The 18,693-nt window shown below is 40.5% G+C and overlaps 1 protein-coding gene across 1 annotated transcript in view; it reads left to right on the top strand.

Annotated features, from left to right (window-relative positions):
* The window catches only part of LOC139443275 (ubiquitin carboxyl-terminal hydrolase 34-like), a 90,509-nt gene continuing 71,816 nt past the window's right edge, over window positions 1-18,693 (top strand). The window contains exons 1-16 of the mRNA XM_071224249.1: window positions 1-172; window positions 1,877-1,967; window positions 3,484-3,847; window positions 5,900-5,950; window positions 7,464-7,613; window positions 9,109-9,176; window positions 9,516-9,708; window positions 10,546-10,604; window positions 11,377-11,455; window positions 11,791-11,883; window positions 13,703-13,828; window positions 14,104-14,254; window positions 15,695-15,777; window positions 16,087-16,923; window positions 17,192-17,328; window positions 17,601-17,809. Coding sequence (XP_071080350.1) covers window positions 130-172; window positions 1,877-1,967; window positions 3,484-3,847; window positions 5,900-5,950; window positions 7,464-7,613; window positions 9,109-9,176; window positions 9,516-9,708; window positions 10,546-10,604; window positions 11,377-11,455; window positions 11,791-11,883; window positions 13,703-13,828; window positions 14,104-14,254; window positions 15,695-15,777; window positions 16,087-16,923; window positions 17,192-17,328; window positions 17,601-17,809 — 2,734 coding nt within the window. The 5' untranslated portion in view covers window positions 1-129. The remainder of the gene's footprint in view (window positions 173-1,876; window positions 1,968-3,483; window positions 3,848-5,899; window positions 5,951-7,463; window positions 7,614-9,108; window positions 9,177-9,515; window positions 9,709-10,545; window positions 10,605-11,376; window positions 11,456-11,790; window positions 11,884-13,702; window positions 13,829-14,103; window positions 14,255-15,694; window positions 15,778-16,086; window positions 16,924-17,191; window positions 17,329-17,600; window positions 17,810-18,693) is intronic.

Below are 18,693 nucleotides of genomic sequence, written 5' to 3' on the forward strand. Positions count from 1 at the left end.
TTTGTTGCAGTCCCTAGCTAGATGGAATAAAGAAACGGTTGTCATTCGATCATGATCGAATGATTTCTAGGTTTATCCGTGTAACATGTTTTTACAAGAATATTTCTATTAGTGTAACAAGGTATCACCATGTGTGATGTCTGCTCAGACGTGCTGGTGCTTCTTGAAAACCGTAAGTGAAAACAGCTTCGTCACAATATTTTCAACATGCGCGCCTTTCTCGGGGGTCAAAATCTGAATAATAATCGAAATGTGTCCCCTATGTCAACAAATTTATATTTGATATGTACCTACCGATTTCCGTGTTGGAGTGAAAACTGATTCAAAACTGTGCACTTACAGAGTTGCGATGAGACGAATGTTCTCCCCAACCAATTTAAGAAATTTCAGCCGTCAATGTCTGGAACAGGGAACTGTGGTTGTCCAAAAATTGAAATAACCTTCTGTGTATTTGGGATGATAAGTGACGATTTTGAAAGAATTTTAATTGTCTATTGCTATTCGTCCTTTGTTAAGGTATATGTGCTCATCGCATGATAATGTGCTCAAACAATTCTGAGACATTACGACGACAGACAGGAACGGCATAAATGTCACTTACAACCCACCAATAACAATACTCACAAAATCCAGTTAGTTTTAACATCATCATAATTATAACAATATCCTTGTTACAGTTTGTTATCCGCTCTATCACCAGTATTTTTGTTATTATTATTTCATATGGAAAAAACATGGTAAGCGATGTGTTGAAACATTTATGACTACAAGTGTAATAATTGGAAAGTCATGGAACATGTATGCCTGCTAGTATTGCAACAAAACATAGAGACATGAAATCATTGGCTTGCATCCAGTAATCCTAATAGATAGTTCATCGCGACAGTCTGACATCTTTTTTAAGATGCAGGCATTGTGTTACATGCCAGGTGTAAACAAAGAACAGATGTAATTTGTCTATTAATGATTGCTTGGTATTGCTAAATCATAAACATTGATAAGCATGTTAACAGATTAATAACTTGTCTCAATGGCTGATTCTATGTTGAATTTATACACCTCCATCATCTTTTGTGTTGCTGTATTTTGTCAACTGAGCATGGTGAGTGAAGAGATTTCCAAGAATACTGATATTGTGTTTACAGAATATCATCGTCAATCATTTGAGTATTTTGACATTGTTTACTAGTTTATAGTCTTGGTACCATGTTTAGCCTGCTGTAGGTATAGAAGCATATAACCACTGATAACTGTTGGATTGTTGGAGTATAATTATTGTGGATGACTATGACTACTGAGATGTACATGTAACCTCAAAAGTGTGATAATGAACAAGGTTTTATGGACTGTTGTCAAGACAATGTTTCTAATCATATTTGTTTGCGTTGCAGAGTAACCATGTTTGTAAAATATCATTTAAGAACAACTCAAAAGCATATGATATTAAAAACTTGGTGTCAATATTACTTAACCAAATGTAAGTTCCAGAAGCATTGTTGATAAAAATTCACCTCTTTTTTCATTTCAATATCTTAGCTGTCTTACCCTGTATTTTGTATGTTTTTAATTACAGTAAACTATGGTTAAAATGAACTCTAAGGGACCACTAACCTTAGTTTGTTATAAGCATATATACAGCAAATGTCCGGGACCAAATAACAGTTATATCCGTCAGTTTGTTATATAATAAAGTGCGTTCATTATTAACATAGTTTGCTGTATCTGTTATTATCAACAATAAATTGTCATCCTAATTACTGAAATATGTTAATGAGGGGCATATCACAAGCAGAAGTGTTTGATTTCCTTGAGGTTAAGACTTATTTACTGTTGAATAATGTTATATATATATATATATGTCTGTTGATTGCTGTAGATGATGAGCGTGTGCATCGTGGAGAAGGCCTACGGCTCAACAAGAGAGAGATCAATGCTGTACTACACTATGTTTGCGCATGGCCACAGAGGTATACAATTTGAACATTTCTATTGAATTTAGTCAAAAGGGGAAGACACCATTGGCAATATCCAACTAGTTCTCAGCTTATTTCGGACTAGTAATGTAAAATAAGTAGATTTTTGGAGAAAACGATTAGTTCATCCAGGTTTCACTAGTCTCAGACTCAAGGACTAGTGAGTTTGTCTATCTGATTCTCTGGTCTGTGATGAGTTCACAATTGGAATCGTGTGGTCACTATGGTGTTGAGGGACGGTCGGGTAGCCTAGTGGTTAAAGAGGTTCGCTCGTCACACCGAAAACCCGGGTTCGATTCCCGACATGGGTACAATGTGTGAAGCCCATTTCTGGTGTCCCCCGCCGTGATATTGCTGAAATATTGCTAAAAGCGGCGTAAAACCATACTCACTCACTCACTATGGTGTTGAGGAAGAATGCAATACCAATACTAGTTGGTGACAGCCACTCTTGTCTCTGAACCTGGTGGAGTGAGTGTCATAGTAGCCTGCGCCAGCATGGTTGGTTCATGATATAAAACACTTGTTTGTCTGGTCAAGGCTCATTTAATTATAGATTGCAGAGATAGATCTGTTATGTTGCTGACTGAAGTTTTCTTTGTCATGTTATGCCTTGCGGTATAGCACCATTAAGTATAATTTTATTTAATAGCTGTAACTTGTGGACCCGTCAGTGTTTGAAAATAAGCATAAAAATCAAGGTTTCCTGGTCACTACTCTTATGTTACAATGTACAGATTTAAATGGTACCTAGAATTAAATATTGTAGCAGGAAACCTGAAGAAGACTTTTGTGATGCATTTGAGATGCATCTTCCCGAGGCAAGGGAGTTAACTGACTATAGAAGTCCAGTTGCCACCTTTGCTGATTGTAGCACCAACAGTGGCTATTATGAGTTATGTCCCTTCTATACCCCTCCAATTGACCAATCAGATTCCACCTATCATATTACTTGCATTTGCTTCAAACAAAATGGCTGTGCCCAGTCAAGGCGATCTGATCGATAATCAATATCTATTTTGTAATTAAGTGCATCATATCACTTGAACACCTTGATTGAAAACATGACAAGATTTGGCAAATGTCTGTCAATGCCCAGTTGACGGTACACATGATTTGCAAATCCTGGAATTTGCACATGATTAAGAACCGGATGTCCAGTTCTTTATGTGATTTTGATTGGATTATCCATAGACTCCTTAGTCCAGCCAAAATATAACTAAGTAATATAACCAGTGGAAACTGGCCTTCTATAGTCAGTTAACTCCCTTGCCTCTGGAAGATGTTGACATTACACCTGTGGGGATTGCAGGTTAGAACTGGATCCTAGCAACCTTTGCTGGTCTTAGAGGCAACTAAATGCATTGGGTGGTCAGATTCGGTTAATTTGTTAGTAACATGTCAACCTACCCGACAGCGTTGGTCGTTGCTCGCGTTGTTATGATTGGCCAACTTAATGCGTAGGTGATTGTTTACTTATCTATTGCAATTGTGAATATTTGATTGTCAGGCAGTGCATGTGCTGCTACAAGGATTTCAAGAACTTTGAGCGACTGAACAACATCGTACAGGTTATTCTGGTAGTTGCGATCCGCTTCATCCAGACACTACCTATTGACTATGAGAAGGAGACGACCAGGGAGATACTGCAGGTGAAGCGGGACACAGAGGATAAGGATGGAGCAAGTAAAGATGGAGACAAGAATGAAGAGAAGAATGAAAAGGAAGATCGAGAGATGGTCGAAGAGAAAGAAGAAGAGGAATATTGGAGTATGGAGGAGAAAGAGAAATTGTTACAGTTTGTTACCAAAGTCTTCCTGATGAACTTCCCCTCCTACATGGCTTACAAACATATTGTGCATTCGTCACTCGAGGTGAGATATGCTTTAAACTCCTGTGGGCATTATACAGCATTTGTGACAGCATTTCTGGTATATTCATCACTTTAGGTGAGCTATACCACAGTTTCGGTCAATTCTGTTTTGGTCTGCTAAAGATACTGTCTAAGTCCTCCTTTTGGAATCTTGTAACTTAGTTAACAAGCCTATATTCTGTTACAAGACTTTGGTTTTATGGGTAACCATTAATGGCACAACTGAATCAGTTGATGGCAAATTTAGCAATTTTCTCATCCTTTTTTTCCCTGTGGAGATTCCTTGAACAGATAGACCCCAGTACCAGGTTTGTCTTATGAGCTGACTACATTAAGGATCTGATGACATAGCTGATGGTGTCATTATTGTCATGTACCAATCAGGTTTCAAATCACTGTCCAGGCTATCACTTGTTGGCCTGGCCTGGACATGGTTATTTACAGTTTGCTGTGATATGGCTGAAATATTCCTGACTGTGGCATAAAACATCACTCATTCATTTATGGTGTTTACTCACTCACTCACTCACTCAGTCTTTGATCAATGCTCTTGCTTTTCTTGAGGAAAGACTTTTGCTCACCATGCTTAATAGAGACAGGAAGGTATTGAACCACCTAGGGCAGATTAGCTCATACCATTAGGTGAGGTTGAAGAATTTTGTTGTTGACAGTTTGATAAATCCAAAAACAATTCTTGGCCTCACAATGTAAGTTTTATTGTTTTTGAAGTTTTGACTCTGGACTATCCCCCTAAAACAGCAAACAAATCTGTACCATAACCATGACAGATAAGGGTTAATGGACAGGGATTTACAAATGTTTTTCATTTTCAAAATTATTAGTGAAAAAGACTTCAAAGATTAGCCTAATGTTTTCCCCTCATGTACTTAAAAAATGTTTGATGATTTCTATCCAAGAGAATTGGGGACATGGATGGCCCAATAGTCTAAGGTGCTGCAATGTGTTGTGCAGAGTCGTGTCCCTTTGGTACACCAGAAACCTATGATTGTGGGTTCAAATCCAAGTTTGCTCCGGTTAGGTTTCTAGGTTTGTTAGCACCATACCCATGCTAGTGAGTTTCGCTTGCAACAGTTGCAGCTTAAAGCTGAGATGCTGTGATACAACTGGAATATTGTTCAAAGCGGCGTTAACTCCAACTCACTCACATGCTTGAAATAATTTTTTGAAAAAGAGGACACAAAGGACTTGTCCCAATGGTTTCCCCACAAGTACTTTAGAAATGTTTAATTAAACAGTTTGTCTCAAAGAATATAAAAATATACTGAATTTTGTATATATGTGTAAACATAAATCCATTATGTAATAATATTACTTTTGAACACTATACATTGATAAAGAATACCCTTCTATAGCATTGAGAACCCTTATATTGCTTTGGCAGTGTGTTCAACACTGAGTATTGCTATCAATTAGTGGTGTAGTTGAAAGGATAGGTAGTTTAAAGACCAGGAATTAGACATTAGTAATGGTAGTAGTAACGTGACTTAATAGGGGTATCATGATATGGTATCACAAGGTAAACAATCCTGTACACAATGTGCTTCGACACTATTAAATGTAGATTTTTATCAAGCATTCTGATCAAGAATGAGCCGAAATATTTGTACAATTTTTGAAAAAGTTCAACATATATTTTCATAGTTTTGCATCTGTACTGAGACACTGTGAAAATGTATAACCAACTTTAACTGAAAGTCAGAAAAGAGGGTGTTTTTGTGGCTAAGTCCATGTCCATGTCCAAAAACAACAAATGAAATTTGAACCTGTACAAAGATATTGTTTTGTTTGATTATCATGTGCCTAAATACCCCAAAACTTACTTGATTTTTGTGGCCATTTTGCCAAATATTGCAAATAATGGAATATGCGTTTTCACAGTGTCTCGGTATGTGTTATTTTGTATTGCTGTGTGATACCATGTTATTATATCCCCTTTACTCTAGTGTTTTGTATCAGGTATCTAGTTGATTATGCAATAGTGTTGGTCATTCATATGCTTATTGTGTCATGTCTGTGCGTCTGTCTTTTACAGGAATTATCACAGCAGGAAACCAGTGCACTCAACAACTACTGTGAAATTTCTGTAAGGACCCATCAAGGATTATAATATTTTTTTCTACAATATGTCAGAGTTTGCGTATATGGCATTTTATTTGAATTTACATAAGGAACTTCTTGTGAAATTTTTTGCCTGTACACTCGGTCAGTACTTTGTCTCTTAATTGATCCCATTTTGTTGTATAGAGTACCAGGGTTAACTTATAAAATAGTGTTTTTGTCTCTTTGTAATGGTAGGGGTTATGAGAAAACTTCTGAATCAGGCATGAGCAGACGAAACATTACACAACTTTGCCTGATATGCAGATGAGGTTATTCTTATTTAAGACATGAGCTGCAGCATAACCTAAGATTGGATTTCACATTCATTTAGACTGTTCAAGCATTTATAAAAAATTATTTGTTTTATTAGTTTAGAAAGTGGATTCCAAACTAAGTGCCTTTGTCAGGCAAATCGGGAAGAATTGCTATTTTGTTAAAAATTGGGATTTGTTTAAAGTTGTTCTTTTCCTAAAAATCAGGGGTATTTTAACATTGGAGTGTAACATTCAATTAACAGCATTAAAGCCTGTTCCTCTATACTGGAGGTCTTGTCAGTGAAATACAAACCACTTTCACAAAACCCTAACATTAATTATAACTATAACAGTATGACTTGGGCATGTTTAACTCCAACATGGAAAGTGTACTGACAGTTGGGGCAGAAATTGTTCTGGGCAGGTCTTCCTACATCCCTGCTGTTAAGAAATACATCATAGAGGGTGATACATCAGTACAAGCAAATCGGAAGCTGACCCTAACACAGGCTTCATTTACATAACCTAGGCACTGGTGTTGTCCCTCAGATCTAGCTCTTGAAACAAAACTGTAGGTGTATCTTTCTCATGTATTGCAGTGACATCTTTCCCTTGTCTGAAGCAAGGTCAAGAAAAACATAATGATTGGTAATCAGGAAAAAACCTTAACCATTAAGATCTTGTGGATATTTGTGTGTTAGGAGATGGAGACATAAATGTTTTAGGTATCATGTTTTGAGAAAACAAGTCTATTTGCCATTATGTACTATAAAAACTCCCCGCCTACTTAATATTGTGATTACCTTCTTTACCAAATTACTGTCAGTGCCTGACGCAAACACTGATATAGTCAAATTAAATGTGTTTACATATAGACATCTATTTTTGTATATTCCTGTAGCTGTCATATGAAATCCCGTAAAACATGCATTGTCCATTATCAAGTTGATCAGCCCAACTGGTCATGTTCATTGTTAGAGATGTCTTGAGACAGGTCCTTTTTATAGCCAACAGACAACTCATTTTCATTCATTTCCGATAGACAACATACATGTAGTTCTACTACTGTTAGCATGGTAAGGAATCATTAGACAAGAATTCTGGAGACTTGTCTTATCCCGATCTTGATGATTGATGAAATAAAACTTGACTAGCTTGGTTATCCTTAGTTCTCTAGCTTACAGTGGAGCCCTATGTTCTCTGTCTACTATGTGTACTTCAGTGTATGTCTGTTTATTTCAGGACCCAGAGGTGCCGCTGTATCTCCTGAGGAATGTGTGTTTCTTCTGCGACAGTAATGGCATCACGTCGCTACGGCAGTGCTTTGAGAAAGCAACACCTGACACCCTTCCTTTCACCTTCGCCCATCTCCTTATTACTCTGATAGCTAATGTGAGTTTACAATATTTGGTAGAAGTGGTTTTCTTTTAGAGCCCGGGGCAGTCGGGTAGCCTAGTGGTTAAAGTGTTCGATCGCCATGCTGAAGACCCGGGTTCGAATCCTGACATGGGTACAATGTGTGAAGCCCATTTCTGGTGTCCCCCGCCATGATATTGCTGGAATATTGCAAAAGCGGCGTAAAGCCAAACTCACTCACTCTTTTAAAGCGCCAGAATGGCTTTTCAGAAGAGTTGACTGAAATGAAGATCACATGATGACAATAATCAGCATTAGAAATTGTCACTGGTCCTAATGTCCTTGCCAAACGGCCAAATAGTTAAAGGTATCATGAAGATTAGTTGAAATTTGCCATTATTAATGGTTTTACTATATGTTATCATTATAACGACCAATGGACTAAAACAGTTTCTTTCGCTGATAATGTTCCATCATCAAGGTAAATAACAGGGTAAATATATATTTCTTAATTACTAAGTGATGTTTAGCTAAGAATTCAGTACATAAATATGCATGGTCGAACACAAAGGTGTCATGGTTTGAAAGGTTTTGAGTACTTCACTCTTGTTTTGAGAAGAAACTAACATTGTATTGGTGTTGTTGCAATAAGAGCTTATTGTGGATGGCACACGTGTGGGTGACACGCAGTGGTTGTTGACATCCTCAGGCTTGACCTTGCTGATTTCTTGTACCTGTCTGTGATCAATGTTCAGACTTCTGCCTGCTCCATGTTAAGTTAACCTTGAAAGTCACAGCGATAGGTGTAAGTGAGTTTATGTCCTTGCTCTTTGACTGTCTGTCAATTGTACAAAATTTACATTTTCAACATCTAAAGGCCTGTAGATAGGAACTTTCCATGGATTATCCCAGATGTCCTGAAAAGCGTTCACAGAATTCAGACCAGAACAGATTGTTGATATGGCCGCCAAGGTCTTTTTTTCTCATTACTTGGCCATTGTTAGATCCTTGTGAAATTTTGGGGCGGTCCGGTAGCCTAGTGGTTAAAGTGTTCGCTCCTCATGCCGAAGACCCGGGTTTGATTCCCGACATTGGTACATTTTTGTGAAGCCAATTTCTGGTGTCCCCCGCCGTGATATTGCTGGAATATTGCTAAAAGCGGCGTAAAACCATACTCACTCACCTTGTGAAATTTGATATACAAAAAGCATGTGGTATGCTGAATATTTCTTTGGTGTATTTTGATCATGCTATGGCCTTTGACCTCACAAATCCCCCTCATCCCGATTCAGTGTATGTACTACTGAAACCTCTGGGTCTATGAAGCTGAAATTGTGTATAGATGTGCCCATCAATGGGTTGAAGTTATTATTATGACCTTCACCTACATGTTGCAAATGTTCATGAAAACATTTGTAAGCACTATGCATTGCCTAATGATATTGACTAATTTTATAAGGTCAATGGTGTTTGTGATAGTGTGAAACATACAGCGTTGTTTGAGAACTAGTCAGTGTGTTTTTTTTTGTAGTTGAGGTTATGGATGAACATCCCCACCGTGCTGCAGTGTATAATACCACTTAGAACTTCTGTGATCAGGTAGGTCTCCCATTGGCTACTCCTGCTGAACGATGGCGTCAGTGGTAAACAATTTGTTGACCTTGAAGACTGTACCAAAGCTCATGTAATTTGAAAGATTCAGAGGAAGTCTGTTGGGGGTGATCGGGTGATCAGGTAGCCAAGTGGGTAAAGCGTTCGCTTGTTACGCCGAAGACCCGGGTTTGATTCCTGACATGGGTACGTGTGAAGCCCATTTCTGGTGTACCCCGCCATGATATTGCTGGAATATTGCTAAAAGCAGCGTAAAAGCAGCGTAAAACCATACCCACTCGCGTTCTTCCCTATTGTCAAACTCTGTTATTCATCCTTCCATTTCAGGTACATGTGCAACCTATCGGACAAAGACCTGCGTGTAGCTGGCAATCGGAGTATGACGGACCTCATGTGGGCTGCAGTGAAGGAACCACTTGACACACACTTCACCTTCGACAAGGAAGGTCTGGACCTTGCATTTAAGTACTTCACATGTTCAACACTGACAATCAGACTGGCCGGCATTGCCCAGATCAATGTAAGTAACACATCATAACCAGTTAGTGTGATTGAAGTCTTTATTGGCTTTTAGAAGTTGGATATAAGAGCAGCATGGTGGCATCCAGACAGATTGGTTGTCATGAATCCTGACTGTTTGGATCGCTGCTCGTGACATCAGTCAGTTCTTTGTCTGGCCCTGATTACATACAGGCTGCCATTATTCTGCTGTGATCTGGCTGATGTAAAAACTACATCTATTTGCTGACTTGTTTACCACCAATTCAAAATGTCTGCATCACCTGAATCATCCTGAGTGATGTAGGTATGCTCAACAAAAATATTTAGGGATCATGAATATTTGGGGGATATTTTTATGAAATTGCCTGCTCAGTCTTCACTACAAAATAATATCCCTCAAAATATTCATGATCTCTAACTTTTCTCGCTCAGTATATGTATTTGCATAAAATGCGGAAACTGCCTCCGTGGTCTAGTGGTAGAGCGTCTGCCTGGTGAACGGAAGGTCCAGGGTTCGATCCCCGGCCGCATCCTACCAAAAGACTTTAAAAGATGGTACTTGTTGTTACACTGTCTGGCGCTCGGCATTAATGGGCTAAAACAAGGACTGGTCGGCTTGGAGTCAGTATACTGTGTCTGAGTGAGGTATTCATGTTAAACTGCGGCATAGTATCTCAGTGAGCTAGCAGTATAAATCGGTATCAATCCGGACTAGTACACACACACACGTACATGCACGTCGCTTTATAAGTGCAATAATCTTTGACGAAACATAAACCCAATTTCAGCTCACCTCTAAGAATGTGGAGAACAGTGCCTGTTGTAAGTGTCCATGAAGCTTTCTATTTCGTTCCAGAACCAGATAAACCTTTACAATGAGAGCTGCAACAATGAGACCCTTGTAGATGCAGACAGGTAACATTTTACTTGATATTTGTTAAAAAATACATGTAATTCATAATTGTTTCACAAGATGAGAATTAAGTGTCCTGTTTGAACAAGAAATAAATTAGGAGGATAAATTGAGGTCATTAGGACTACCAATTCGCATTTGCCCAATGTAAACGATATCCAAAGGACTCATCAAATTTGGATGGGATGTCCCTATCTGTTATCACTATTTGTGAAAGTTTAAGTTCTACTGCTGTACATAAAATCATGTAAAACAATATATTGAGTTCAATAATTGTTTTGCTGAGCTACCCCCGTGAAGATCTGGGTAGAGAATAGGTCTTCAGCAACCCATACTTGCCATAAGAGGCGACTATGCTTGTTGTAAGAGGCGACTAACGGGATTGGGTGGTCAGGCTTGCTGACTTGGTTGATGCATATCATCGTATCCTAATTGTGTAGATCGATGCTCATGTCAATCACTGGATTGTCTGGTCAAGACTTGATTGATTTTTACTGATCGCTGTCATATAGCTCGAATAATGCTGAGTGCTGCGTTAAACACATTTTGCCCTTTGTGTTCAACACAAATGGGCGCAGTCGGGGAGTCTAGTGGTTAAAGCGTTCGCTCATAACGCCGAAGACCCGGGTTCGATTCTTGTGTCCCTCACAGTGATATTGCTGGAATATTGCTAAAAGCGGCGTAAAACCGTACTCACTCACTCACTCAACACAAATGATTTAAGGTGTTTTTGTTTTGGATGCTCATATTATTCAAGTTGTTATTTTTCTCCAGAGTCGGGAATGAAGTGGCACAGTGGCTGATTGACAACAAGATAATAGAGCATATATTTGGGCCAAATCTTCACGTGGAAGTAAGCAGACAAAGCATTGGGAATAAATGTTACAGATAAATAATGCAAAGTTTCTTGGAGAAACAATCATCTCCCATCATTGCTACTTAATGAAAGCAAGAAATAAAAGAAAGTCACATTATGCCTGTTACTGCAATGGTAGTTGGTGTTCATATGTTTGTCACTTGGAGAACAGTGACAGTTAGATATCATCTATTGCTGAAGATTGTTGGCTGTTGGAAAGATGTAAAATCTGTTCACTAACATGCAGCGATTTGCAAAATCAATGGTTGTTTGCTGGTGTTGTCTGTTGTTTACTGTTATTGCCCATTGTTTACTGTTGTTGTCTGTTGTAGATCATCAAGCAGAGTCAGATAATCCTGAACTTCCTGGCGATGGAGTGGAGAATAACCAACGAGCACATAGACTGTGTGTGGGCTGCTAGTCAGGTTAGTATACATAGACTGTGTGTTGGCTGATAGGCAGGTTAGTTTTACACAGACTGTGTGTAGGCTGCTAGTCAGGTTAGTTTACATAGACTGTGTGTGGGCTGATAGGCAGGTTAGTTTTACACAGACTGTGTGTAGGCTGCTAGTCAGGTTAGTTTACATAGACTGTGTGTGGGCTGATAGGCAGGTTAGTTTTACACAGACTGTGTGTAGGCTGCTAGTCAGGTTAGTTTACATAGACTGTGTGTGGGCTGCTAGTCAGGTTAGTTTACATAGATTGTGTAGGCTGCTAGTCAGGTTAGTTTACATAGATTGTGTGGGCTGCTAGTCAGGTTAGTTAACATAGATTGTGTGTGGGCTGCTGGTCAGGTTAGTTTACATTGACTGTGTGTGGGCTGCTGGTCAGGTTAGTTAACATAGACTATGTGTGGGCTGCTAGTCAGGTTAGTTAACATAGACTGTGTGTGGGCTGCTGGTCAGGTTAGTTAACATAGACTATGTGTGGGCTGCTGGTCAGGTTAGTATACATAGACTGTGTGTTGGCTGATAGGCAGGTTAGTTTTACACAGACTGTGTGTAGGCTGCTAGTCAGGTTAGTTTACATAGACTGTGTGTGGGCTGATAGGCAGGTTAGTTTTACACAGACTGTGTGTAGGCTGCTAGTCAGGTTAGTTTACATAGACTGTGTGTGGGCTGCTAGTCAGGTTAGTTTACATAGATTGTGTAGGCTGCTAGTCAGGTTAGTTTACATAGATTGTGTGGGCTGCTAGTCAGGTTAGTTAACATAGATTGTGTGTGGGCTGCTGGTCAGGTTAGTTTACATTGACTGTGTGTGGGCTGCTGGTCAGGTTAGTTAACATAGACTATGTGTGGGCTGCTAGTCAGGTTAGTTAACATAGACTGTGTGTGGGCTGCTGGTCAGGTTAGTTAACATAGACTATGTGTGGGCTGCTGGTCAGGTTAGTTTACATAGATTGTGTGGGCTGCTAGTCAGGTTAGTTAACATAGATTGTGTGTGGGCTGCTGGTCAGGTTAGTTAACATAGACTATGTGTGGGCTGCTGGTCAGGTTAGTTTACATAGACTGAAACCACAAAAAATGATTGTATGGATTCAGTCGTTAAACCCGTAACTATCGTTCGGAATACCCTGACTGACTGGCTGTCACTTTCATGATCTGTTAAGCAACGCCCTGATTGGTTGATGAAAGGTCGTTCTGACGTGACCTCTACTGGGATGTCCTCAGATCTTTGTTTAGCGGTGGTGAGAACTAAGGTCTGATTTTAATGAGATTGCTGTTGACAACGATTTGGGGGTGCACATGCTTTGCAAATCCTGCAATCAGCTGAACTCTGCATGACAGTTTACGAACTGGATTTCGATTTCGTTCCGCGATTTGATTGGACTATGCAGAGACTCGTTAGACCAGCCAAAATCTAACTCCATAATACCAGCCTAGTTCGGCAGGAGTGGAAACTGGACTTTTATAGTGAGTTAACTCTCTTGCCTCGGGAAGATGAGATTACATAGGATGTGTGGGTCCCTAGATTGATGATTCTTATGTCCCAGTAGGACTCATCAATAGTTGCCCTGCTAGTTCAGACAGATCATAATTTCTTGATTAAAAAAAAATAACAAACATTTTGCAGCGTTATTTTAGGATAATTTTCTTAAAATCTTCTTTCAATACAATTTTTTGAGGTTAAAGTTTCTTGAATGCCATTTTGAAATGTAAATGTCTCAGGGACAAGACTACACCCAAGCCCATAAATTGGCACCAGCCTCTGTTCATTTATCTAATGCGTGTGTACTTGTTGTAGCTGAAGCATTGCAGTAAACAGGTTTATGACATCCTCATCTCTTTAATCAAAAACCTGGATCTGCCTCCTGTACAACATCTGCTGAAACTGGTGTCAGCACTTGAACCAACGGTGCTCACGGAATCTGTAAGTTGAGGTTAATTATAACATTGGCAGAATGCATTGATAGTTGTAATTGATAATGTTTTTGTGATATTTTCTGCCTCCCAGATCTGCAAAGCTAGATTTGTCCCTAATCATTCTTGTTTTGTCAGCAACATAATTGTGATTGTGGGTTTTGAGGTTTGCTGCTATTGTATTTGAATCTTGGGGATTTCAACTTTAAAATTCATGCCTTATTTCGAACACTGCTCAAGAAGTACAAATTCTTTGAATGACAACTGCATCCTTCTCTCCTGCAGACTCTTTACCTGGCATCAGCATTGATCAAGTACATCTGGAACCAGTGTGCGACTGCACAACACCACGGTGCAATGGTGCAGCAACATCTACAACCACACCTCCAGACATCCTACACAGCCATCAGGCAGGACGAAGAAGAGATGGAGATCGGTGAGAACATAACACAATGGTTTTTATCATTATCCATGTGGGGACACTGGGGCTGAATAGATCCCCTATTTAATACCTGTTGCAGTATCTTACTAAGGCTTAAAAAGATAAAAGAATTGGTTCTCAGGCAATGGTTTTTGAAAATATAGTGCGAGTGGGCGGTGTCTTTTTTTGTTGTTGTTCAAGCTAGTATGTAACCAATAAACAATTGTGTACAATCAACCTGGGAAAGGGCCTCCCTACATAAATGCATTCCTTGATGAGTAAAATACTTGAATACAGTATTTGACTACCATTGGACTTTGAATATTTAAGGATTTTTTGTTGTTTTTTATAAAATGAAAATAAAAACGAAACGTGCGGTGAACTTTATGATGATGCAAGCGCTGCCTGAGAACCAAGACTTATGTTTTTTAGCCTAATATGGAATTTGGTCATCAAGATGTGGTGTGTCCTCATACCCTGATGCTGAGAGTGTGAATCACTGTTTGTCCGCCCACTGATGTGTTACAAGTCAAAGTGATGAAGATGTAACATAGCTGACTGTGGCAGAAGATGGTCATTCACTCATTGATTAGAGACTGCAGCAGTGCATGTCTTTGTCATGTATTACAGGAGCCCCTGTGAAGATCTAGGTTAGAATTCATTGGCCATGCTTGTCGAAGGAGGTGACTAACGAGATCGACTTGCTGCCTGAGCTGATGCATGTCATTGTATACCAATTGCGTGGATCGATGCTCATGATGTCAATCACTGGATTATCTTCAAACTGTTGTCATATAGCTGGAATATTGCTGTGTGAGGTGTCAAACAAGAACAGACATTACTGTAGTAATATGTGCTTCTGATAGAAACCATTTCACAGTCGCAGACTATTTCATATTCTTCCTCACATTCCTACTTCCCAGTCATTCTGAACAGGTGGGATCCGTGAAGATCCGGGGTAGAATAGGTCTTCAGCAACCTATGCTTGCCGTAAAAGGCGACTATGCTTGTCGTAAGAGGATGTCGGGATGGGGTGGTCAGGCTCGCTTACTTGGTTGATGCATGTCATCGATCCCAATTGCTTGGATCGATGCTCATGATGTCAATCACTGGATTGTCTGGTCCTGACTTGATTATTTACAGACCGCCGTCATATAGCTGGAATTTTGCTGAGTGTGGCGTTAAACAACAAACCAACCAACCAACTGAACAGGTGATAACATAGGAAGGGTATTCAGCCTATTTGGTTGAAGACAGTTATCAATGTAAATGCAACAGTCCCATTCATGGTGTCTGAAGCTATAATATGGTTACAACATTGCAGTAGTTGCATAAAACCTTTATGATCTGTCATGTTAGGATCTGTGTGGAGCTATAGGTGCTGTGTGTATGGAAATCTCATCAGTGAGGTGACAATGAAAACTGCAATTTGTTGAGTGTCGTTTTGTGTTGCAGCTGGCCTGGGGAAGCCAAGCAAACACAACATCAGCAGCAGCGAGAGCATCCAGGAGTCGGAGGAGGGGGAGCACCTGCATAGGGTCAGTAGCTGACGGCACCTTCATTATTACCGTTTTTAGCTTTGTTTTTTAATTCAATAAATAACAAATAAAGGCAACCTAACATTGATAGGGTTAAAATAATTTGTTCATAAACATGCATCTTCTGTATAGTTCTCATAAAGCTGCGATTAAAAGAAAGACAAACCTGAAAGTGAGGCTTTTAATGTAGATTGTTAGCTTTCTGGAACACTGGTGGCCCATGTCATCAGACGCAGATTTAGAGTGTCTATCACTTTCTCTCAAGTTTTTTTGTTGAAAAGTTACTTGAAATGTGTTTATCTGCTGCAGGTGAAGCGAGGCCACTTGGGTGCTGAAGAGGGTCTAAGAGGGGCTGTCCGGGACCACTGTTGCCAGCACCACCATCACCACAAGGTTGTAGATGAGTCCGAGAGTAGTCTTGGGGTAGGATCGGACTTCAGCAATGAGAGCGAGGAAAGTGGATTAGAGGGAGAGGCTCAGGCCGAGCAGCTTCGCAAGATGAAGATGAGACAGAAGAAGATGGCTCGTCATGCCGGGGAGGCGAGTGAGAGTGATGTGGAATGTACAGAGTCCAGTGATGATACTGGGGAAGTGAAGGAAGGTGGGAAGGGATTCATAGGGCATCGAAAAGTCAAGGGCATTAAGGGGATGAAGAAACTGGGCAGAAAGATGGAGAAGGTTGAAGAGTCGGAAGGGGAGAGTTCAGAAGTTGATGAATGTTGTGGTCATAGTCACGATGAGGAGGAGTCTGACTACTTAAACTCAGACGAAGAGTTGTTGAAGCAGGCGAAGCTTGTGCGGTTGAAACAGCTCTGTCCTCGTGAGAGTGAAGACAGCTCAGACTTTGATGACATTGAAGAGGAGACCAAAGTGTTCCGTAAGATGAAACTGTTTCAGGCTCAACAGGAAATTCAGAAGCAGAAGAAGCAACTTGCTGAACACCGCCAACACCAGCTGCTGCAGCAGGCGGCACACATGATGCTGCGGCGGCAGGGGAAGCTGTGTCACCATGATCATGCCAACATCCAGAAGGTCAGCGAGGTCATGCAGGACGTCATGCAAGACGCTCATGACGATGCTGGAAAGGATCAACATGCCAGTGGAGATATTCCAGACAAGGTCAAGTTAGCAGACATTGCAGCACAGGTAACAATACCTGGCAATTGGTTTTGGTTGGGATTTTAACACTCATTATTGGACAGATCAGTTCATTCCACAAATCAGCCTTCAATTATGATCAATTTTCTCTCTTTGGCTGCATTTAAAAAAAAAAAAAAAATTGTGAAAGGTTTTGTTTTGAAAATTTTGGAAGCTTATTCCCAAATGAAATGTTTTCGACTGCATCTGTTTTCTGTTTAAAAGGCTGAAAGTTAGACCAAGTACTGTGCCTCCAATGTAGTTACTGGTGTTTCAGGAAGGGGGGTCTTCCAGCGCGGCTGATCCCCATCTGCAGCAGGGGATGTCAGGGAAGGGACAGGACACGGAAGTGTTTGACTGTACCTCCATCATACAGAAGATGAGAGCTGCACAGAGACAAAGGGCATTACAGGGGTAGGCTTATAGATGTCTCTTAAACTTTGTCAAGTTAGTCTCATTAAAATCAGATCTTAGTGATGGCTACTGCTAAACAATGATCTGAGGACATGCCATTTAGGGTCATGTCAGAATGACCTTTCCCAAATTTGACCGACCAATGAAATGACTAACAAGTAGACGTTAGCCAATCAGAAAGCAGCTTCCCTGAGCTTTATGGTCCTTGTTTCAAACGAGCGACATCCATTCCCCACATGGAGTGTTAAAATGTCCTGATTGTTTCCTTCCAGGGAGTTCACTGAGGATATACTGAGTCCCGATGATGGCAGTTGTCACAGTTCCCACATGAGTGCCAAGTCAGACAAAAATATGGCCGACTTTGATGGGGAGGAGGGGCTGAGTGAGGAGGAGCTGGCCCAGATCAACGCCCACGCCCACTTCAACGCCAGTCAGATGCAGCACCTGACCAACATGGCATCCATGTACCACCTTCCACCTTGTGAGTCTATATCTGTACCACCTTCCACCATGTGTCTATATCTGTACCACCTCCCACAATGTGAGTCTATATCTGTACCACCTCCCACCATGTGAGTCTATATCTGTACCACCTTCCACCATGTGTCTATATCTGTACCACCTTCCACCATGTGAGTCTATATCTGTACCACCTTCCACCATGTGAGTCTATATCTGTACCACCTTCCACCATGTGAGTCTATATCTGTACCACTTTCCACCATGTGAGTGTACCTGTACCACCTTCCACCATGTGAGTCTATATCTGTACCACCTCCCACCATGTGAGTCTATATCTGTACCACCTTCCACCATGTGAGTCTATGTCTGTACCACCTTCCACCATGTGAGTGTACCTGTACCACCTTCCACCATGTGAGTCTATATCTGTACCACCTTCCATCATGTGAGTCTATATCTGTACCACCTCCCACCATGTGAGTCTATATCTGTACCACCTTCCACCATGTGAGTCTATATCTGTACCACCTTCCATCATGTGAGTCTATATCTGTACCACCTCCCACCATGTGAGTCTATGTCTGTACCACCTTCCACCATGTGAGTGTACCTGTACCACCTTCCACCATGTGAGTCTATATCTGTACCACCTCCCACCATGTGAGTCTATATCTGTACCACCTTCCACTATGTGAGTCTATATCTGTACCACCTTCCACTATGTGAGTCTATATCTGTACCACCTCCCACCATGTGAGTCTATATCTGTACCACCTTCCACTATGTGAGTCTATGTCTGTACCACCTTCCACCATGTGAGTGTACCTGTACCACCTTCCACCATGTGAGTCTATATCTGTACCACCTTCCATCATGTGAGTCTATATCTGTACCACCTCCCAC

Source organism: Haliotis cracherodii, unplaced genomic scaffold, assembly GCF_022045235.1.
Source record: "Haliotis cracherodii isolate W230 unplaced genomic scaffold, xgHalCrac1.p SCAF_5, whole genome shotgun sequence".
In the NCBI taxonomy this organism is placed as follows: domain Eukaryota; kingdom Metazoa; phylum Mollusca; class Gastropoda; order Lepetellida; family Haliotidae; genus Haliotis; species Haliotis cracherodii.